Raw genomic sequence first — 22,970 nt, 5'->3', positions numbered from 1 at the left:
ATTGTTAAAATGTCAGTCCTGTTCAAAATAAGCTGCAGATTTAATGAAATACTGGACAAAAATCCCACTGATAATTTTTGTAGAAAAAAAAACCTTATCCTAAAATTGCTATGAAGTCTCAAGGTGCCCAAAAAACCAAAAATAATTCTGAAACATAACAAGGCCAGATAACCTGCCCTTCCAAGTTCAAGACTCACTAGAATGGTAAGTAATCGAAATAGTGTGGTGTTAGCACAAAGACAGACATACAGACCAACGGAATAAAATATAAGTCCCAAATGGTTAAGTTTTGACAAAGGTAAATGGATTATTTAATGAGGGAAAAAGCAGTCTTTTCACTAATAGGTGTTGGGAAAGTTGGATATGCACACTCAAAAGCCTTACCAAACACCATAGGCAAAAATAAACTCAAAGTGAGACCATGACTGAAACGCAAGACATAGAACTTTCAGCAGCAATCACAGGGGCAAAGCTCCCTGACACTGGATTTATTAATCATGTCCTGGATGATGACATCAATGGCCTAGAAAAAGAAAACAAATTAGAGTTCACACAGATTTTGCATTTTGTGCATCAAGGAACACTATTGGTGTGGGAATCTTTTCTAGCACTTAAAGCACCACTGGAGGTTACCATATTCCATGTTGAAACACCTGCTTCCAGAGCAGGTGCCATTCCAACTTGAGCTTCCTGTTGGTGGCAGCAGATGAGGACTCCATTCAAACAGGTGGGTCTCTGCCACTCATGTGACAGACATTCTTAAGTTACAATTTTTCTCTGAGCACTTTTATCCCTGATTAAGTTATTGGCTCTCAGCTTCTACCTGGCCTGACCCCAGTTGTTATGGGAATTTGACAAGTGAAAAAAATGGATGAAACATTTCTCTGTATCTCTCTCTCTCTTTCTCTCTCTCTCTCTCTTTCTCTCGCTCTCTTTCTCTTTCTCTCTCTCTCTTCCCCCCTCCTCCCTGACTCTAAAGAATATAAGACATACAAACAAAAATTTTCAAAAAAATTTAAGGATACATTATTATTGGAATAAAATACAACCACAGAATGAAAGGAAAAATATTCATAAATCACGTCTCACAGGAGATTTACAACCAAATATATCAAGAACTGAAACTCAACAATAACAAATAAAACTATGCTAATGTGCAAAGCTTTTACTCTAAAATTTATATTATCTAAATTCTAGTGAGATAAAGAAGTTTCATCACTGTGGTACTCTAATTCCTTACCCTGCTTTGTGTAATTTATATTTAACCTACAAATGTTGTGAATACATATATACTATTGTAATCTTACCGTATATAATTTTGTATCATTTAAAAATGGTTGGAAAAAAATCATGTATGTATTAAAAGATTTTCTCATTTAGCCTTTCTGGTCCTCTTCATATGTCCCTGTGGCTTTGCGTTTACCACCTCGAGTCTTCCTTCAGCGCAATGCATCTCTGCTCTCAACTTCCTCCTTTGAGCTGTATTATAAATACGTGATATTGTTATATATCAGAGCCGTGACAATATATTAATACACATATTTCTTTGCACAATTGCTCCTTTAAAAGTTACTTAATAAATAAGAGAAATGGTATAATTTTAACACCATGTTCCAAGCTCAGCATATGAGCGATTCTGAAAGTACAATAACATGAACAATAATGTAATCTAGTGACAAAATGAAGAAGCATCTAATCTTAATCCTTTTCCTGTTGATGACTGCAGCGTAACTTTATGTGAATTTGGGGGGCACTCTATTACTTCTATATGAATTGAAGATCCTAGCAATGCACATGGCAGTTATTGTGAAAATCAGCGCTATGAAGTGACAGAGAAGTGTATACTTCCTCAAAAATTCTTCACAAAAAAATATATTAACCCTAGGATTTTTTTTTCTATTGGTGTCCATTAATTCAGAAATCTACATACAGTAGCAGTATAATTCATGCCTGAGCATTTGGTGAAAGCTACACTAGAGAAAGTTAAAATAACTTGCTGGGTCTTTGACCCTAGAAGCAATTTACACTCAGGTTGATTCCTTCTGCAGTGTTTCTGAGAGCTAAACATCCACCGGGGCAAGAGTGTGATTTGATCAAATTCCACACCTAGTGGCAGTTGCAGACAGATTGCCGAAAAAACCAAGTTCCAAGGCATTTTAGGAAGGAGTGGGAGAACTTCTTCTCAGGGAGTCTGTTATTTCCCTTGTCACTTTCAAAGAAGATCCACCACAATAGCCGCATCTCTCAGAAACAATTGCTATTTAAATCAGGCAAGATGAGAAAGAAATAAAAACATGCAGTTCTATTATATTTCATCATTTTCTTTACTAGTGTTGTTTTTGTTCTTTTTAAAAAATTTTGCATATGGAGTCCATAACAGGGGTTACTTACTTGCAACCCAAAAACTTATACTGTTATTTTATTGTCAGGGGGATCTGTTAGCAACAAATTCTTTCAGCTTTAAAAAACAGAAAATAAAACTGGTAATGTGTTTATATTGTTGTCTTTTAGGAAGATAGCTTTATCATATATAGGATTCTTAAGTTAAAACTTTTCTCTGAGCACTTTTTTTTACTTCTTTTTATTATTATCATGATATGATACAGTTCCACAGGCCCTGGGATTTCCCTTATCCCCTCCACAAATCCCTCCCTCCCTCAGTGCGTTTCCCTATATCATTACTGTAGTATAGTTCTTCATACACAGTTACATGTCATTTATTGCGGTCATGAGCAATGGCAGAGAGTCCAGCATCCTATTGTCAAGATATAGTAAACAGTTTCAGTGGGAGTTCAAATTTGTCTGGAAGTAGAGATACATACTGCCTTGTATCCTCACATCTGGGTATGACAGTCTCCATTACACAGTTACTATACATTCCTAAAATGAAAAGCCACAAAGCAAAATAAACAACCGGAAGAAAAAAAGAAATTAGCAACACCATGAAATTAAATAACATGCTACTGAATGATTAACATGTCACTGAAGAAAAGTAAAAGAAAATCAAAAACCCTCTTGAAGGAAATGATGCTTCCGCATGATATAGGAGTCATTGAAGAATTTAATCAGAAGAAAATGTTTTGAAGAGATGAAACTAACAAAAACATCAAAATCCATGAGATACAGTTTCCGCTGCTTGTTGGTAAAATGTGTCTACTGTAGGCAACAAATAAATGGGTTTTGTTTTGCTAGATAGATTTTGTTTTGACAGATAGATTTTAATCTATGACATTTGATTTATTAATTTAAACCATTTACATTCAGGGTTAATATGAATGTGTGTAATTTGGTCTTGACATATTAGCAATAGATTGTTTATTGATTTAGTCTTCTGTTATTTTACTGGGATTTATTTGCATTTGCCTTTTGTTTTGGTGGACACTATTCCTCTTCTCTGTCAAGAGATCATCTTGAAGTATCCATTGTAGGGAAGTTTTGGAAGAGGCATATTCTTTTAACTTTTCTGTACTATGGATGACTCTTATTTCATTTTCAAAGACAAAGGAAAAGTTTTGCTGGGTACGTTATCCTAAGCCGACAATTTTTTCTTTTAGAATCTGGAATATGTCACTCTATTTTCTTCTTGTCTGTAAAGTTTCCTGTGAGAGGTCTCCTGTGGATACAGTTGGCATTCCTTTATATGTCAGTTGATTTTTTTCACGTGCACATTTAAGGATCTTTTCCTTATGTTCAATTGAAGAGAGCGTGATAATCATGTGTCTTGGTGAAGATCACTTTTGATCAAGCCTCTTGGGAGTTCTGTGCCCCTCCTGGATCTTGTTTCCCAATTCTTTCTCTAGATTAGGGAAAATTTCCCTTATTATTTCATTAAATTCATTTGTAAACCCAGCTTCTCTTTCTGCACCTTCTGGGACTCCCATAATTCTTAGATTTGGCCTCTTAAAAGTGTCTTTCAATTCTTAAATACTTTTTTTGACTTGATCCATCTCTGCTTCCAGCTTGTTGTTTGCTTCCCCCTGGTGACAGGAAATATCTTCTAATTCTGAGATTCTTTCTTCTGCTTGCCTCATTCTATTTTGGAGTCTCTCCATTGTACTTTCAATTTGCTCCACTGTATTCATCATTTCTGACATATCAGCTTTCATTTAATTCATTGCTATTATTGCTGTGTGACATATTCCTTGAATTCCTTGAACTCCTGCTTTACGTGCTTTTCATTGTTGATAAGAAGTTTTGTAACGAGTGTTTTGAATTCTATATCCCCCATTTTCTCAGTGTGTTCCTCAGTGAACTCTGAGGTTGGCATAGGGTTTTGAATCTTTGCAGGGAAGTCTTCAGCAATATTCATTGTGCCTTTGTCTCTTCTTTTGCTCTTGGTCATTGTACTTCCGGTGATGATTCTTCTCCTTGGGGCAGGTCTTTAAGCTGTGTCACCCACAAATCTACAGTTCAGTTTTACTTATTACAGTTGGCACACAGCTCTTTGCTTGCAGTCACTTGTGCCATTCCCTCCAGCAAGTGTCAGCTCTGGGTTCTTATGTTAGACTTCCATCATGGTCTCTGCAGCTCCAGTGCTGGCTCACAACCCTCCACCTCCTGTGATACTATGCTGAGGCTGAACGTTGTCTGTACAACCTTTCTCCCACTTCCAGTTGGAGTAGGTCCCAGGATAAGGGAGACACCAGGTGTCCTATATAGCTAGGTTGTTGTTGCTGAGCTTGTGCTGATCTTGTCAGAACCTGTTGGCTGTTAGGTCTGAGGGCATATTTTGACTTGTACATTTCAAATTTGGTATTACTTTCCTGTGGGATCAGTGCAATGCAATGAGCTGGGTGAGTTCTCATCGAGCTCAGCACATATGCAGCTTACTGTTGTCCCTGCAGTCTTTAAGTTTTCCCACACTGTAAGAAATGGCACCTGATGTACCACTAGTAGAGTTCTTGATCTGCTGACTGTCAGGTCTGAGGGCTACTTGGACCTGTCTTGGGTGGAACCTGTAGGATGTCACATTGTTGCAGTTCACTGAGCCAGAAATGAGGTCACTCCCAGCACAACGCATGCACAGTCCTGCCCCATAGCCCTTGCCTCCTTACACAAAATGGCACCTAATTTGGCTCTTGGAGGCAGACAGGGCTGTGAAATCCACCTTATTCTCCCACTGCCCATCTGGGACCTGCTACTCTGTCTCTGCTCCTGATCAAATCAAAGAAGCCAGCAGGACAAGTATCTCTTTGTCTGGGTTCATCTCCGGAACTCCCAATAAATGTCCCCACCACTTGGTTGATGGTGTCATTCCAGCTGCTGGTGAAGTTCAGATTGCTGTTCACTGAATGCCAAAGGGTATAGGTCACTGAAACACCACACTATTGTGTCCGCTGCTTTCCTGTATCCGTCAGTCTCCAGGTACCCCTCTGCTGTTGTTCTGCCCTCTCCTATTTCCTGGAATGTGCCCTCTTTTTTCAACCTGGTTAATAATTCTCTGTTTAAATGTGTCCCTACCCTATTCTGTCATCTTGATTCCCTCTAAATAAATCTTTTTAAGAAGTGTTTGAAAAATGCAAAATGATACCTGATGAAAATATAATGCCCAAAATGGCAAATACACAGGATATTTTCTTATCACTTAAATTTCTTTTTTTTTTTTTTTTAAATTTTATTGTTATTGGAAAGCCGGATATACAGAGAGGAGAAGAGACAGAGAGGAACATGTTCCATCCGATGTTTCACTCCCCAAGTGAGCCGCAACGGGCCGGTACGCGCCAATCCGATGCCGGGACCAGGAACCTCTTCCGGGTCTCCCACGTGGGTGCAGGGTCTCAAAGCTTTGGGCCGTCCTCGGCTGCTTTCCCAGGCCACAAGCAGGGAGCTGGATGGGAAGTGGAGCTGCCGGGATTAGAACCGGCGCCCATATGGGATCCCGGGGCTTTCAAGGCGAGGACTTTAGCCGCTAGCCCATGCCGCCGGGCCCATCACTTAAATTTCTATAAAAGATAAGTGAGTAAACAAAAATGCTGTAACTCCATTGTGAAGTATATGATAGGCATAAGACATGTAGTAATCTGGGAGACAAGAAACACAGGGGGTATTATTAAGTTTCTGCGTTACACACAAAATTGTACATCACTTGGAGCTGGGATTTTAGGAGTTAAAGACATTTGTAAATGAAAGATTTAAGAAGAAACAGTAGCTAGTAAGAAAAAAAAAATCATAAAAAATATTCAATCCGGGCCCGGCGGCGTGGTCTAGCAGCTAAAGTCCTCGCCTTGAAAGCCCCGGGATCCCATATGGACGCCAGTTCTAATCCCGGCAGCTCCACTTCCCTTCCAGCTCCCTGCTTGTGGCCTGGGAAAGCAGTTGAGGACGGCCCAATGCTTTAGGACACTGCACCCGCGTGGGAGACCCGGAAGAGGTTCCAGGTTCCCGGCATCGGATCGGCGCGCATCGGCCCGTTGCGGCTCACTTGGGGAGTGAATCATCGGACGGAAGATCTTCCTCTCTGTCTCTCCTCCTCTGTGTATATCTGGCTGTAATAAAATGAATAAATCTTTTTAAAAAAAAATATTCAATCCAAGAAAAAAAGAAAAAGAGGAAACAAAGAACAGAGGGGACAAATAGGAGACAACAATCAAAATGGCCAATTTAACCTAACCACATCGATAATCCCTTTCAGTATACAAGAACCAAACTCCCAAAGAGCATCTCTCTCTGTCTCTCCTTCTCTCTGTAAACTCAACTTTCCAAAAAAAAAAAAAAAAAAAAACCTACTATGGCACCACGATATATAAGCAATGCATTTATTTAAACAAGTTTTTTAAACAATAAAGTCATGTATCTGCCCGAAACAATGATAAAGAAAAGCAGGGAAATGATGCAGGCAGCACAGTGGGAATCTTCAGTGGGGGAGGGGGAAGGGCACGCAGCTTCTGGAATTCCGGTGCCATTCTAACGTCCTGGCCTGATGTTTGCTGTAAAGTCCATTCACAATACACTGTTATCTTATCTACTTTGCATGTCACATAATGTAGTAAGTGTTATTAAAAGACTGAAACGCCCTCACAAAATCAATATACAACAGGAAAAATCTAACCATTCCTTGTTAGGGTCTTCATTCCTCCGGTTACTTATGAAATCACGAAAATTGTGTCCCCGATAACCGTTCCCGAATTAACATCACATTCAGTCCTTCCCTGTCCTTGAGAACAGGAATGGCTGTTACCAAAAGTCGCATGTTGTCCTAGAGGCTGATGGGTCCCCTGAGGACATGCGAGCAAAAGGAGGGAAAGCCGGGAGGACGGTGAGACGTGCGTGGCCGTGGGGGTTATTCTTCAACAGGAAACTTCAGGACGGAGAAGGGGACGCTCAGGGTCCCCTCCACCGACTGGATGAGGTAAGCACCAGCACGAACATCTGGGGGAGGCCCCCCGACCCCCGCAAGGGCCAGGCCTCCCAGGGCGGGGAGGCGCAGCGGGCAGCCCGCACAGCCACATCCCACGTGGGAAGGGGAAGTCTGGGACCCACTGCTGCGGTCCTCGCTCTACACGCAGAGACCCCACAGAGAAATGCTCGCTGCAGCCTTGCGTCCACCCTGGGAGCCAGTCTGCAACGGGCGAGTGACGGGCACCCCCTGAGACCTCCAGGGTCCGGAGCGGCCACGCCGGCCACTAGCAGCCGTGGACCGGGAAGCGCACGCCCTCGGGGCCGTCCAGAGGCGGCGGCTGGGAGGGTCGGAGCGAGGTGCCAGGGGGCGGTCAGAGGTGCCCCCGGCCCGCCTCCCTGCCAGCCCCGCCCCGGCCCGCCCCCCCAGCGCCCTCACTCCCAGCCCGGAGCTGCGGCCTCGCAGGTCGCACCCCTGCCACAGCGGCCGGAGATGCCGGGGGGCGCCGCGCTGGGCCTGCGCCTCTGGCTCTGCCTGGGACTCCTCGACGGTGAGCAAGGGTTCCGGGGGCGAGGAGGGGGGCGCGCGGGGTGGACGACGGGGCTGGAGCTGGTGGGGTTGCGTGCCGGCCCCGGGGAGACGGGAGGGCTGTACCCCGGGTGTCCCGCTAGTCCACCACCCAACGTCTTCTTGTAGCAGGGCCTGGTCGGGACGCAGCTTTCCTGCTCCTTCTCTGCTCCTCCCCTGGCCCGGCCTGGCACGGGCTCTCGGAGAACTGTCCCAGAGGGCCAGGGCCACCGACCTGGCCTGGCCCAGTCTTGTGCGCTCTTCGCCTGGGCGCTGGAGCTTTTTCCTGGGGCCGGCCTGGTGGCTGGCGATTTCTGTGAGGCAACAGAGGGAATGAGGGCACAGGTGCCTGCGCAGACTTCAGGCGAATTCAGGATCAGATTCTCGTGGGCGAGCAGTGTCGCGGCAGAGGCAGAAACGGGCTGCCCGGATTGGAGAGAACAGGTGGACGCCTTTGAGTAGCATTTGGGTTTGAGTTTATGTTGAAACTAGCGTGTTGGGGAAGGGGACCCTAAGGAGAACAGCTGAGGCTGAGGGTTTGGAGGGGGACGCGGAGGTAAGGGCAGGAGCGGAGTGCACGCACAAGATGGGGGTCCTAAGAAGTCGCGGAGCAGAGGGCTCATCGGAGGCTGTGATAGAGCGAGGTTGGGAGAAGCCACCCAGTGTGTGGGTCCAGCTGGCTTTACTGCTTCCTCTCCTGGTTCCCAGGGTGCAGCAGGGAAGAAGCTGCGGCTAAGACGGGGGAGAAGGGTCTCTCAGGGCTGTGCTGCTGCAGGACTGATCAGGGGCTGCCCAGTCAGCACTTGCATGCAGTTGGACACCCACCGCAGAGCCAGACTCCCCCGAGCTCGGGCTGGGTTTGTTGAATGAGGAGTGAATGGGGCCCTTGTGGGATCACCTGGGTGTACAACGGGAGATGCCTGTCCTCACCTCGGAACCTGAGAGCACAGCACAGCCCAGGATCCAAGAGGGGCAGGGATGAGAGCCATCCGGGAGCTCTTCCCCAGGAAAAGGGAGAGCCAAGGGAGGATAGAGGGCAGGAGGAAGAGGAGCCTGCTGAGATGAGGGCATTGCCCCCACTCCACACACTGAAGGATGGGGGGACCGGAAGGGTGTTTGCTGGAGAGACTGAGGAAAGGGATCTCAGGCCAGCAGGGAATTGCCAGAAATCACCCCTCCCTGAGCCTGCACCTCCGTGAAGCCTCAACCAGGCAAAGGAGAATCCTAGAAGCTTCGGGCCTTACAGGGGTGCTGCAGCCTGAACCCCTAAGTACAATCAAGCATCAGGGTTGCCAGAGCAGGAGGCAAAGAAAAGGCCTAGCAACCTGCATCTGACTCTTAAAAGTAAGCCAACGATCCTGGGAGCAGAGCTGTGCCCCTGCTCTGTCCCCAGGGTCCTCAGACTTCTCCGCTTGCTGCACCCAGCAGTGAGGCAGGCAGGCTGGCAGACACCAAGAGAGCGCATGCCTGGGCTGCAGCACAGGCTCACAGGCCGGGCCACTCAGATATCCCGCAGAGCCCCCTCTCAAGAGAGGGCTGTGTTCACCTGCTCAGTGGCCAGCTCAGAGGATGCTGGCTGCTGCCGCTGCTGCCGCTGCTGCTGCAACCTGAGGCACTCAGGCCAGGTCCTTGCTCCCCAGCCCTGACCCAGGCCCAGGGTTGACAGCAGTGTAAATGGCAGCAGACTCCTCAGTGTGCCAACCCCACTCTGACCCCAAAGCAGTGGTCCGTTGACCCAGGCAAGTCATGAGCCTTGCTGCCTGCTCAGGGTGGTCGTGGGAGGATTTGGCCCATACCACACTGGCAGGGAAACTGGTATGACATCAGATATCCATAGCCCAGGGACGCACATGCTCAGTGGCCTCCATGAAACCCAGCAGGTGACTGTGTACTACACAGGAAGGCAGTGTCACTTCCAGGCACGGGCTTCCTGGAGGGGTCTCAGAACTCCGGGGAAGGGAATCCCAGGCAGGGCAGTGGCCATCTCCAAGCGCCACAGGCCGGAGAATGGAGCTGGTGGAGGGGTCTTGAGCATGCTCACACAAAGGAGAGAGTGACAGGGCCCTGAAGGGCAAGAGCAGTAGGGAAGAGTGTGGGGTGCCGGCAGGGGCAAAAAGTGGTTATATATTGGGTGGGGATCCAGCAGAGGCATCCAGGAGGATCCCTTGAAGACGCCAGGTTCTGTAACCCAGCCAGAGGAGAAAGGAGGATGGCTGGAGCACTCAGGAGGTTGTCCAGAAAGTAAAGGGGGAATTCTCTGTGTCTGGCTTACATTCCTCCTGCTACCATTGAGACAGATCTTTGTCACCAGAAGGGCCTGGCCTTCGCTCCCAACCCCTCTGAGAGCTCAGGAGATGGGCAGGCAAAGGGCTCCAGAGGACCTTCGCACTCCCCGCTCCACCTCTGAGTGAGGCGCAGGCAACACGTTCCGGCTGGAGCCAGGCATTCCTGAGTTTCGATCCTTTTCAGACACTGGCTTCCTCTGGGATCTCGGTTTTCCGGTCATGCCGAAGGGACAAGTGTGGGAGCAGGAAAACACTGATCTGCGTCGCTTAAAGAGCTTGGGCTAAGAGCGGGGGCAGGGCAAACCTCAGACCCAGCCTGCCGGTGGCCCTTTGGGAAGGCACAGGTCTGGGTGATAGATGGGGGAGCCCCGCCACGTGGCCCTAAGGGTCAGCAGGGGTTCATGGGAAAGGACTTGTCGGCCACAGAAGAGGACATCCTGCCTGCATTTCCCTCTTCCTGCAGCAAAAGCTGGTGGCCCCGATTTAGCAGCACAGGGGGCCACCTCTGAGCCAGCTGGGCTGTCTGATAACACAGCTCGTCCTGCCGGTCACCAGCAGAGCCCTGACCCTAGAGAGGCCGGGGCAGCGGCCCTATACTGGGCACTCCACATCTGCTAGGGCCCCTCCCCATTGTCACCTGCACAGGCTGTGCAGGAACCCCCAGCTCCCAACAGGTCCAGCCTCTGCTCAGCCTTCCCACGTTCCCTGGCTGCTTCCAAGGGCCATCTGCACCACAGGTGGAAGCTTTCCACAGCCCCCAAAAGACCAGCAGAGGCCCAAACTGCACCCTCCAGCCCCAAGCCCTAGGGGTTTTCCTGGCTCCACAGGCACCCTGCAGGAGGCAGTGAAAGGCCAGACAGGAGATGCTGCTGGCTGTACACCTTCCCCCATGCACAATGCTGGCAATGCCAGAATAGAATGATCCTCTCATCCTTGAACATCCTTGAACTAAGGAACTTTTGGCATAACAAGGCAGCCTCAGAGCTGCAGGAGGCCTGAGGAGAGGAGCCTTGCAAGGGGCTCAGGGAAGGGGGCAGTTGCAGTGTCAGAATGCAGGAGCCTTACACGTGATATAACACAGAGGATGAAGTCTCCTGGGATACATGAGCAGGGAGGTCCATCCAGGGAGGTCACACAGTGCTCAGATTGCAACCAAAAGCAGCTGGAAGCCAGAGTGATTACACCAGGTTGGAGATCAGTGCTCTAGAAAGTACATTGGTTACAGAGTGGACTGGGTACACCAGGCGTAGGTCCATGGGAGAGACACTGAAACTGCATGGCTGGTGGGGACGGGAAAGGCAAGTGATGTGTGCAGAAGAGCTCCGTGGCCAGGCAGCGTAGCTGCCAAGGGCTGCACCAGCAGGAGAGCCTGGCATATTCAACTACCTCTCCACTGATGCCAAGATCTGCTCACATGAATGCCCCCTGCCCTCAGCAAGGCTTTCCCTCACCACCATCCCTCCCCACTGCAACCTCAACACAGGATGACAGACACTCAGCAGGTGACCTCAGCAAAGCTTCGTGTGCATTAGCTGGCAACATTCTACTTGTGAGGACCCAGGGATGGATCCCAGCAAGCCTGAGAACAGCCAGCAAATCCCCATGGGGAAACCAATGTAGAGGGCAAAAGCAGCTTGCCTGAGGCCACCAAGCCGGGACCCAGGCTCTGAGTATACTCCAGCCATTGCCGCTCCCAGCACAGCCATCCCAGTCCTGCAGGGTGAGATGGGAACCTGGGGACGTCCTGGCCTTCACACGCCAGCTCGGGAGGCACTGACACTGCCCACCAATATGGGAGGACTTCAGGGCAAACCCCTCTTGCACCCTGCCAAGACTCTGCACATGCCTGACAGAGAGGGACTGACACAGGTCTCCCCACTATTGCCTTAGGATTAGTGCACAGGGACCTCAAGCCCGGCTGTGCCTGCCCAGCTGTCCCTTGTCCCCCCAGTGCCTGCCTGCTGCCTGCCTGCTATCTGCAGCTGTGGGCCTGAGCCCTAACTGCTTTGGTCTTTCTGAGCAGTTTCCCAGGACAATGGCAAGACTGGGAGGACTGCCTCACAGCCCCCCGTCTTCCAAGTTACACAGGGCAGGGAAAGCATATGGTTACACTCAGCCAGAGTAGAGCTATCCCAAACTCACTGAGGATCTTGGTGTCATCTATGTGTGGGACCAGGGGCAGCATAGCCTAGGCACCACCTAGTGAAACCCCCAGCCTCTGCCCCTGCCATGCTGTATGTTGTGGCTGGGAGAGCTTGAGGCTGTTGGCACAGGCTTTAGGCAGGAGTGGGAGTAGCACAAGAGGACGGAGGGTGCAAGGCAAGCCCAAGCAGGGAGATGGAGCAAGACTGAGAGTAAGAGCCAGCCCGGGACAGTAGGGAATTCCAAGAAGATATGCTTTGGAGGCCATGTTGAAGGTGTCTGTGGCTGTAGATGCTGTGAGAAGCCAAGGAGAGCATCTTGGGCCATGATGTCCCTCTGGGCTGGGGGATGGATGGAGACCCTACAGCAGACTGCTCAGGACCATGGAGGGGAGCGGCTGTATTGAAGGCAAGTAGGGCTGCTGTTACTCCCTCCCACACACACCAGCAGCATGCCTCATCAACTGCTATGCAGGCAGCTCCTAGGAGGACCTGTCCCCTGACCCCTAGATCCTAGTGGACACAGAAGAGAAGAATTCTTTTTTTTTTTTTTAAGATTTATTCATTTTATTACAGTCAGATATACACAGAGGAGGAGAGACAGAGAGGAAGACCTTCCGTCCGATGATTCACTCCCCAAGTGAGCCGCAACGGGCCGATGCGCGCCGATCCGAAGCCGGGAACCTGGAACCTCTTCCGGGTCTCCCACGCGGGTGCAGGGTCCCAATGCATTGGGCCGTCCTCAACTGCTTTCCCAGGCCACAAGCAGGGAGCTGGAAGGGAAGTGTAGTTGCCGGGATTAGAACTGGCGCCCATATGGGATACCGGGGCTTTCAAGGCGAGGACTTTAGCCGCTAGGCCACGCCGCCGGGCCCAGAAGAGAAGAATTCTGCACGGGATGGGGCAGAAGGAATGGCAATTCCCCAGGGCCACCCTGGACATCCATGAAATTAAGCAGCCTCACTGTCTGGTAGCCGTTCTGCCTAGGCCTCAGTTCCCCAGGAATGATAATAGCATGGAAATGGCTTTGAGAGTTAAAAGAGCTTTGTCAGCAGTGACCAGGGCAGGCAGAAAACTCAGGACAGGCCCCCGAGTGGACATAGAGTGACTGCAGGGAGACCAGGTGGCCTTGCACTCTTCTGCAAGGACTTTGCTATGAGGGAGAGCCTGAGAGGCACCATGGGGCCCTGGTTCTGTTCTCTGAGCCCCTCTGTCCTGGGGAATCCCCAGCAGGGCTGGCCTGGGCACTGCCCAGCCGCAGCCGGCTGCTACTGCCAGGCTTGTTACCTAAGTCTCCTCACATATGGACAGTGCTGCTGGGCCCTTCCTCCTGGCTCCCAGGCTATGGGGGATCAGTGGACATGGTGCCTGGCTCACAACCAGCACCCATACAGACTACTCCCACTCTCCCTGTCCATCACCAAGGGGTGTAGGCACTGCCTTGGGGAGGCTGCAGGACCCCCATGCACTGCTTCCATTGTCCACTGTTCCTGTGGCTGACACTCGGGTCCCCATGGCCCCGGGCCAGAGGGTGTCCCAGGGCTGCTGACAGCACAGAGAGAGGAGGCGTGCATTCTGGCCCGCTGACCCTCGCTGGCGCCTGCCCGGGCCCCTCTGCTGCAGGCCCTGGGGGAAGGAAGAAGCCAGTTCCCGGGCCAGGAACAGGAAGGCATGGGGAGTGTGGCAGAGGCCAGGATGACAGCGCTTCCTGCTGCGGGAAGGGAAGGACGGAGGAGACAGACAACAGCCAGGCAGGAAGGATGCGCCTGCTCCAGGGCTGCAGATGGGGGCTGGGCCATCCCAAGCCGGGAGCAAAGCCGGGAGCACCAGGGAGCAACCCTCCCAGGCTCATCCTTTTCTGCCCAGCCTCCTATCTGTTCTTCTAATCTCTGCCCACGCAGGCATTCACTCAATACTTACCTGTGCCAGCTGCCGCTTAAGGTGTACTCCTTGCCCTGGGGACAGCATGGTGGCACACAGAGAAGGCAGTGGGAGCACACAAGCCATGGTCAGAAGGGCAAGTGAGCACCCAGGGGCTGAACTGGAGGCTGAAGGAAACTGGTGTTGGGAGGGTGTGAGGAGGTGGCATCTAAGCCAAGGCCTGAGGGGAAAAGCAGCCACAGACAGGGAAAAGGAAGGAAGCCAGGGGGTGATCCGTGTGCAGAGGCCCTGGGGTGAAATAGTGTGGAGACCATGGTGGCTGCAGGACATGAATGTGGGGTGTAAGTGATCAGGCCCAGGCCTCCGTCTGCAGCGGGATTCAATAAGCCTATTATGTCCCCTTTGTGTTTTTAAAATACCACAGACAAGTATGTGGAGGAGGGCAACAGGGGCTCTGGCTGCCATGTGGGTGGGTACAGCTGTGCAGGTCCCGATAGGAGAGAAGAAACTGGCCCTGTAATACCTCTGGCCTGATAGATGCGATGGTAAATGGACAGACAGCAGAAGGAGAAGTGGCTGCCCATGGTACATCCCATGGGAGATGGGGCTATCAAAGGAAGAGCTACTGAAAGTAGGATTCTGGAGGTTTCCACCAGGGCTCTGGATTTCCAAGGAGGATGTGATGGGTGGGAGGAAAGGGGCTCCTGATGAGATTGAGGCAGCAGGAGGGAGAACCTGGGACGGTGGGGGTCCTGGTGGCACCCAGGGATGCCTGTGAGAGTGCATGGTCGGGTAAGGGTAAGGAGGATTGTAGAGGCAAGGATGCTGGTGACTCATTGCATGGCTCATGACATCACAGAGAACAGTTTGAGCTGGGCCGGGAGTCCACAATGAATGAGGGGAAGTGACCGGCACTGCTGCTGACGACAAGTGCATGAGGCGAGGGGGTTTGCTGTCCCCAGTAACCATGAAAGGGCTGCCTGGGAAGGGAAGGACAGTTTCCCCCTGAGCTGTGGTGGCTGAGCCCAGGACCTGTGCCAAGGGCGTCAGAGAAGATGAGAGGGATACTCAGGTTCTGTAGCAGAGTCCACTGATCACACAGGGCCCTGTGGAGGGCTGGCAAAGGTAGAGGACTAACTGGTTTAAGTCAGGGCAAAGGAAAACTTACAAGGGTGGGGGAAAAGGTTCGCAGGCGTTGTGATGGCCCTGTTAAAACAGTCAGGTTTAACAGTGGGTGTGAGGCTCCTTCCCCTATCCATGCACACCCATCACTCATCCATCCTCTGCCCATCTACACACCCACCTGTCTATTTGCCTACCCACTCTTCCATTCATCTCCACTTGCACTTAGCCATTTGCCCATCTACTGATCCATCAGCTACACTGCCATTCATGGAACCATGTTGATAACCTTTTGCACATGGGGTTAGGAAGATGAGCCCCTGTTTGACCACCACAGTTCAGTATGTGTGTTCTATATAACTGTAGAACAACGAGGATGCAGAGGAGATAGAAGCCAACAGAGTAACATCAACTTCCCCACAAGGCAGGGGTATCTGCTACAGAACCCTCAAGGGAAGGAGGTGCAGAACTCCCAGGGGACAAAGACCTCAGGGCAGGAGAGCACAAGGCTGGCACTCAGGAGTGTGCTGAGAGTCCATGCTGCTCTGAGTGCAGCTGGGTGGACAGAGAGGCTGCCTGAGGAAGCTGGTCAACAATGGCCCAGCCCTCTGGCTGACACTTGCCAGGGGTGCCCAGAAACCAGCAGTGCAAAGAAGAGGAGCTACTGGCTCCCCATACCCATGCATGGCCCCCCAACAACTCTCCTCTCAGGTGCTCGCCCTACGTGCTTCTGACTCCTACCTGGATTTGTCAAGAGGACACTGCCCAGACCCATGCCACTGTCTTTCTTCTAAGTAACTCAGAGAGCAAGTGTCTGTCCACTCCTGCCCCATGCAGCCCCCTCCTGGCTGCCTGGTGTGGTGGTATTCAGGTTCCACTGCCTGGAAGAAGGCCTTCTCACTCCAGGGTGTCCTCGTGGGAACTCCTGCTCACAACTCAGTGCCAAGAGGGGAACATTCTTTTGTGCCAGTTTCCTTGGCCTCTGGCTCAGCTTCTTATCATGGCTGGCACTTTGTTTTCTTCCCAAGGGTCCCAGAGCAGTTGGGCTATGAGCTATGTGTGTGTCCAGGGAGGTCAGGTACCAGTCCTTCAGGGAGAAGGCTGCAAAGCCAAGGGCCCCCTCCCACTATGATACCCCAAGACAAGGTAGCCGTGGGAGCAGCCCTAGCTTAGGTCCAGACAGGGCTTGGGGAGGGTCTCCTAACCCTGACCCACCTTTCAATGGGGGCATAGAAGGGTTTGGCCAAGAAGGAGGGAGGTACTGCCTGGTGGCTGTGTGTGTCCTGGGTCATGCCAATATGAGGTGTCTGTGGACAGTGTAGGCTGGCCGGGTGCCAGCTGCCTGGACAGTAACGTGGAGTCAGGGTGAGTGTGTCTTCTCATTCTACCCTCCTCCATTCTCTGTAGCAGGAATCAGGGATTCTGAACCCCAAGGGGCCTGTGGAGCTAGAAACCACTGCAGGCAAGAGACTAGATTCCTTCTCCTCCGTCCCCTTACCCCTCCAGGACAGGGACTTCAAGGGAGGGGCAGGAACGCAGATCTGGGCCTCTGGCCACAGAGTCCTCCCTTCCTGTTGTCTCAGGTTGGTCTGGCAGGATACATCTGCCAGAGCACCAAGCCCAGCCCACCAAGCACAGCCCGGCTGGTGACACACACGCATGCATACCTGTTCACATGTAAAGTCATACATACGACTCACGGACGCAGAGATGCTCCCAAATACACAGTGACTCACACCCAGGCCAGGGAGACCGGCATAGATGCACACCTGTGGACAGAAGGCAGAGCCCCAGACAGCCTGTACCTCCCAAGGATGGGTTGCAGTTGAGGCCAGTCCCTCTGTGCGTATGAGGAGGGAACCTGGGAGGACATAAGGTGTCAGGGGGAAGCCCAGAGAGAAGGCGAGGATAGACAGTGGGGTCAGTGAAGGTGGAGACAAACTGAATGGACTAAAGGATGCCCATGAGGTAAACACCCTGGGGCTGTGGCAAGGGTGAGGCCACAGGCAGGGAGCAGACCAGGAGGCCCATACCTGCCTGATTGGGTATACAAGAGCCACTCACAGACATGCAGTCTAGGCTTGGAGTTCAAGAAAGCAGAGTCACAGTGCCTGCATGGAGCCATGGCGCCTGTGTAGAGTGAGTCTGGGGTTCCCCTTCTTGCTGGCACCATAGCCTGCATGGAGCCAGGTTTCTGGGCCAGTCCAGGCTTTGGCCATGACTTACCTGGAGCATGGCTATCTGCTGCCAAGACAGGCTCTGCCCAAGGTGCGCATGGCAAAACCAGGCTGCTCCTGACCTGGTTGATGACTGCTCCTGTGGCCTGAGAAGGCCTGAGAGCACCTAAGTAACACTTCCGTGTGAGCCCCAGATGGCGTCTCACACTAACCCGGTCTCCCACCTCAGGCCTGGCCAGTGGCTACTCCATGATGCCCCCAACTCTGAACATGACAGATGAGGTGCACGTCATTGACACAGGTGACAGTCTGTCCATCTCCTGCAGGTATGTAGGCTCCTCCCCCAAGGCAGGAGGTAACCTGATCCTGTGGGGGTGCCTGCAAGCCCTGCATGCATCCAGCCTCTCCCTGCCTCCCCCACACCTACAGGTGCGCTTTCTGATTCCTTGAAGCCCTGGTTGTGATCCAGGGTGCCCTATGCAGCCCCAGGGAACCCAAGAGTACCCTGCCCTAGGGGTGTGGTCATCTAATTCGCAGCGACATAAAATGTTCAGCAAGGCTTGCCCTCGGAGGGAGGCTCCTTGGGAACTGTTCTTTTCTGACCTCCCTGGTCCTCTGCCAGAGGGCAGCACCCCCTCGAATGGGCCTGGCCAGGGGCTCCAGGAGCACTCACCACAGAGGAGAAGGACAGTGAGGACACAGGCGTCTTACGAGATTGCGAGGGCACCGAGACCAGGCCCTACTGTAAGACACTGCTGCTGCGTGAGGCCCATAGCAATGACACAGGCAGCTACCGCTGTTACTACAAATACATCAAGGCTCGCATCGAGGGCACCACGGCCGCCAGCGCCTACGTGTTCGTGAGAGGTGAGGCTGACAGGCTTCTGCATTCTCTCCCGCCAGCCTGCTGACCCTGGAATTGCCAGGAGGGAAGGCAGCCTCACTCCAGAGGGTGGCAGGTCCTCAAGGCAGCAGCAAGTCCCAAGGGGTTGTCCCACTGCCCAAACCCAGCCGGAAATCCCCTGAGCCCCTACCTTCTCCCGTATCACCACATTCTTTCCTCAGACTTTGAGCACCCATTCATCAACAAGCCTGACACGCTCCTGGTCAACAGGAAAGACTCCATGTGGGTGCCCTGCCTGGTGTCAGTGCCTGGCCTCAATGTCACGCTGCGCTCGGTACTGCCCCCACCTGGGGATCTGGCCCTCCTGCCCCAACCCTGGGAGTGGGAGAGTGGCCGGGTGCTGAGAGTTGCCATGTCCCTGCAGCAAAGCACAGTGCTGCGGCCCGACGGGCAGGAGGTGGTGTGGGATGACCGCCAAGGCATGCGAGTACCAACAGCGCTGCTGCGAGATGCCCTTTACCTGCAGTGTGAGACCACCTGGGGTGGCCAGGACTTTCTGTCCAACCCCTTCCTGGTGCACATCACAGGTAGAGCTCGCCCACTGTCCCAGCTGGTGCTCTGGGGGCATCACCACATGAGGGTCCTGGGGGTCACTATACCTGTGTCTCCAGGCAATGAGCTTTATGATATTCAGCTGTTCCCTAAGAAGTCCCTGGAGCTGCTGGTTGGGGAGAAGCTGGTCTTGAACTGTACCGTGTGGGCTGAGTTCAACTCGGGCGTCACCTTTGATTGGGAATACCCAGGCAAGCAGGTGAGCTCGGCGGCCTGCTACACTCTGGGCCACTGCGTGAAAGAAGCAGGCCAGCCCCAGGAGCCCCAGACCAACGGGGACATTTGTCAACCCCAAGGAAGATTCTGGGTCTGGGTCTGAGGCTTTTGCAACCCTTGCTGGCGGGACTGGGCACATGCCCTCCGTGGGTTAGCCCTGCTGAGGCCCACCTACTGACCCCAGGCTTCCCCTGGGGTGGGCAGGCAGAGCGGGGTAAGTGGGTCCCCGAGCGGCGTTCCCAGCAGACTCACACAGAGCTGTCCAGCATCCTGACCATCCACAACGTCAGCCTGCGTGACTTAGGCCCATACACGTGCGAGGCCAACAATGGCATGCAACGCTTCCGGGACAGCACCGAGGTCATCGTGCATGGTATGGCCTGGGCTCAGCCTCACTGTGCCCTTCCACCCACCTTCACCGTGGCCTAGCCACAGACATCCCGGGAACCAGGGTCCTTGTCCAGCAGGGTCTGGGGTCAGAGCTCATGGCAGGGGGGAAGGGAGGCAGTAAGCAGAATCCCTGCCCAGATCCCACACGCTAGACAGCCCAGCAAGCAGCGGTGTGGCCGTGTCTGGCTGTGGGGCCTCCACATGCAGCAGTGATTAGCCCAAGACTGACCTCAATGCCTCCTATCTGGCAGAAAAGCCCTTCATCAGCGTGGAATGGCTCAAAGGACCGGTCCTGGAGGCAACAGTGGGGGACGAGCTAGTGAAGCTACCCGTGAAGCTGGCAGCCTACCCCCCTCCCGAGTTCCAGTGGTAAGCACCCTGGTACCTTCCCCTCACCAACTGGGCAGGCTCAGCCCAATATGGATGGGGATGAGGACAGGCCCTTACCAGGCCCCATGCTGAGTCCTGCTAGGGACTGTCTGGCGAGGGGCCCCAGGCTGCTGAATCATAAGCGGTAGCCTGTGACGTGGGTGGCTCAGTCTCCCGTTCCTCTTTGAGAGCCCCGTGGACCCTCCTGTCCAGTCAACAACAGAGCAGCCAGGCTGCCGGATCTCTGATCTGAGAGAGTGGCATTGCCCCTGCAGAGTGTGCCAGGGTCAGTGAGGAGTTCCTGAGTGGCAACTTTGCCCTCAGCAGGTACTGCCCACAGAGTACCACATCTGCACTCTCAGGCAGCTGAGCCTATAGGTCCCCTATAGTGCAGGCCAGGGAGTCGCCTTCCAACATGAGTCTAGAGCCATATCCTGTGCTGTCTTCTCCCTTCTAGCCAGAAGAGCCTCACCCCTTCCAGATTGGGGTACTGCCTCCTGGCAGGGGAATTTTTCTGGTGTATGCAAGTAGAGGCCCAGGCATCCTGAGCCAGTCTCCCCTGCTCTGACCATAGGCAGGAGGCAAGCTTCCCCTAAGAGGGGCCCTGGTTATCCTAGGCCTGGGGAGAGCCCTCTGAGGCCATGGACATAGGATCCTGTGGAGATGCCCGGTGTACCTTTGTGCCACTAAGAATTGCCCTGGTGCACAGAGGGAAGCTCTCAGGATCAGGCAGGCAGGCTGCTCCTCAGCCCCACTAGAGTCCATGGCCTGCCCCACTGGGTGCCACTCCCTCTGCAAGGTGCATTTCATCCTTCACATTTGCAGATGAGGACACTGAAGCTCATGATAGTCAGAGCTGTGCTTGGGATTGCGGAACTGACAGGTGACAGACTAGGGGCTACAGCCCTGTGCAACAGCACAGCCTCAGCTCTCCCCCTGCCTGACCCACTAGCTGTGTGACTCAAGGCCCATCACATCCCTGAGTCCCAGTTACAGCATCACAGAAGTGAGTAGGGTTCCTCACTGCTGACCTTTGCTGGTGCAGCAGTGTGCCTTGCTCACAGAACCAGAAGCCCCTGCCCTAGCAAGGTTGTCTCCAGCTTTCGTGTTATAGAATATGTGGCTCAGGATTGGGAGGGAGCTCCCATCAAGATGTGAAGCCTCAGATACACACACACACACACACACACACACACACACACACACACAGCAGGCATCAGGCTGTAAAGCTTCTCCATGTGCTGCCTCCAGGGCTTACGGCTCAGTGGGTATGACAGGAGGCAGAGGGCAAGCCAACAGCTACACCCAGGAACCATGGCACTGATAGCAAGGCTATTATATGGAAATAGCCAGGGAGACTTCTCTGATCAAAGGAACATTCCCAACCCCAGGAAAGGGGAGGGAACTGTGCCGATCACCCCAAATGGAGATGAACGTCCCCAGCAAAGCACCAGGACCTGAGGGTTCAAGTACAGACAGCCAGGCAGACAGGGAAGGAACCGGGCTGCTTTGCGCAAGGCCTGGCTTTGGAAGAGGCTAAGGGCACTGCCACTGGTCTGCAGACAGGATGTAGGAGACTGAGAGGGGCAGGAGCAGAAGGCCAGCCACAACCACAGGTGGGGCAGGAGGAAGGCGGCTGCCCCACACAGGCTATGTGTGGAAAGGGTTTGGAGGCTGCAGGGCTGAAACTGGACCTCTCAGACACTCAGCCTGACGCCTGTTATGGTTGTGAGCACAGGCAGTTCAGGCAGGGCCCGTCAGCATCCACCACCCCACCTACACTCCTGTCAACCCCTCCTGGCCTGCCCCAGGAGCAGCCCTGGGCTGCAGCCTGGCCCACTGGGATATGCAAATTGGTTCTCATTCCCTTTCTGTTATCACTAGACATGGGCCTGCCATGGGTTCCACATCTGTGGATTCAACCCCTAGGGATAGTCGATACTTTTGTCTGTACCAGACAAAACACACCAGAAAAACACACAGGTTTTTCTCACTATTCCCTACACAACACGGCTTGCCTTTACCTAGCATATACACTGTGTCAGTGAGTCATCCCCTGACATATAACGCACAGGCAGGAGAACTTCACGGGTTCCATGCAGCTCCTATGCCGTTTTACACTAGGGACCTGTTTGGCTTCTGAGTTTGGTGTCCAGAGGGGTCCTGTGGATCTCAAGGAGCAATACTGCAGTGGAAGGGCATGGGACTGCTGGCTGGAGCTGGGCCAAAGTCCACACTGTTGCCTGAACCCCCTCCTGGGCCAGGTACAAAGACAGGAAGGCAGTGCCTGGGCGGCACAGTCCACATGCTCTGGTACTCAAAGACGTGACTGAAGCCAGCGCGGGCATCTACACACTCGCCCTGTGGAACTCTGCAGCTGGCCTGAGATGCAACATCAGCCTGGAACTGGTGGTGAACGGTACGTGGGGCAGGGCGCCAGATGTGGGCATTGTGGGGGAGGCCAGCTTGACCAGCTGCCTGCCTGTGCCCCCACAGTGCCCCCCCACATCCACGAGAAGGAGGCCTCCTCCCCCAGCATCTACTCCCACCACAGCCGTCAGGCCCTCACATGCACAGCCTACGGGGTGCCACAGCCTCTCAGTGTCCAGTGGCTATGGCGACCATGGACACCCTGCAAGACATTTACCCAGCACAGCCTGTAAGTATGGCTTCCCTATCCTATCCTCTGCTTCCCTGTTCTATCCCCTTACTCACGGCCAGCCTCATTTACCCACCACCCAGGCCTCATCTGTTCCCCTTACAGGGAGCCCTGCTGTGAACTTGAGTCCTATAATTTCTTTTGAGCTTTGATCCATAAAATCTTCACCCAGGCTATGTCGCGAAGCATTCCTCTGTTGCCTTCCAGTGGGTTCTAGTTTTGGTCTCACACTCAGATCGTTTCATCCTTTTGAGTGAATTTTTGACGCTGGTGAAATACAGATCTAGTTTATTCTTTGCTGTGTGGATTTCCAGTTTTCCATGGCTCAGGTACAAAAGGAACTGTCTTCTCCCCAAACTGTATTCTCGGTG

General features: G+C 52.6%; 1 protein-coding gene across 2 annotated transcripts in view; it reads left to right on the top strand.

Moving 5' to 3' along the window:
* The first annotated feature begins 7,564 nt into the window (after positions 1 to 7,564).
* FLT4 (fms related receptor tyrosine kinase 4) overlaps positions 7,565 to 22,970 on the top strand; it is a 33,151-nt gene continuing 17,745 nt past the window's right edge. For both annotated transcript variants that reach the window (XM_058668868.1, XM_058668867.1), the window contains exons 1-10: positions 7,565 to 7,886; positions 17,739 to 17,835; positions 18,132 to 18,376; positions 18,575 to 18,687; positions 18,778 to 18,940; positions 19,025 to 19,164; positions 19,386 to 19,554; positions 19,823 to 19,940; positions 22,205 to 22,359; positions 22,437 to 22,599. In XM_058668868.1, the coding sequence (XP_058524851.1) occupies positions 7,829 to 7,886; positions 17,739 to 17,835; positions 18,132 to 18,376; positions 18,575 to 18,687; positions 18,778 to 18,940; positions 19,025 to 19,164; positions 19,386 to 19,554; positions 19,823 to 19,940; positions 22,205 to 22,359; positions 22,437 to 22,599 (1,421 nt within the window). In that variant the 5' untranslated portion in view covers positions 7,565 to 7,828. The remainder of the gene's footprint in view (positions 7,887 to 17,738; positions 17,836 to 18,131; positions 18,377 to 18,574; positions 18,688 to 18,777; positions 18,941 to 19,024; positions 19,165 to 19,385; positions 19,555 to 19,822; positions 19,941 to 22,204; positions 22,360 to 22,436; positions 22,600 to 22,970) is intronic.

This window comes from Ochotona princeps, chromosome 9, assembly GCF_030435755.1.
Source record: "Ochotona princeps isolate mOchPri1 chromosome 9, mOchPri1.hap1, whole genome shotgun sequence".
Lineage (NCBI taxonomy): Eukaryota > Metazoa > Chordata > Mammalia > Lagomorpha > Ochotonidae > Ochotona > Ochotona princeps.
The sequence above is the reverse complement of the archived record's forward strand: the minus strand, read 5'-3'. Positions and strand labels throughout refer to the sequence as shown.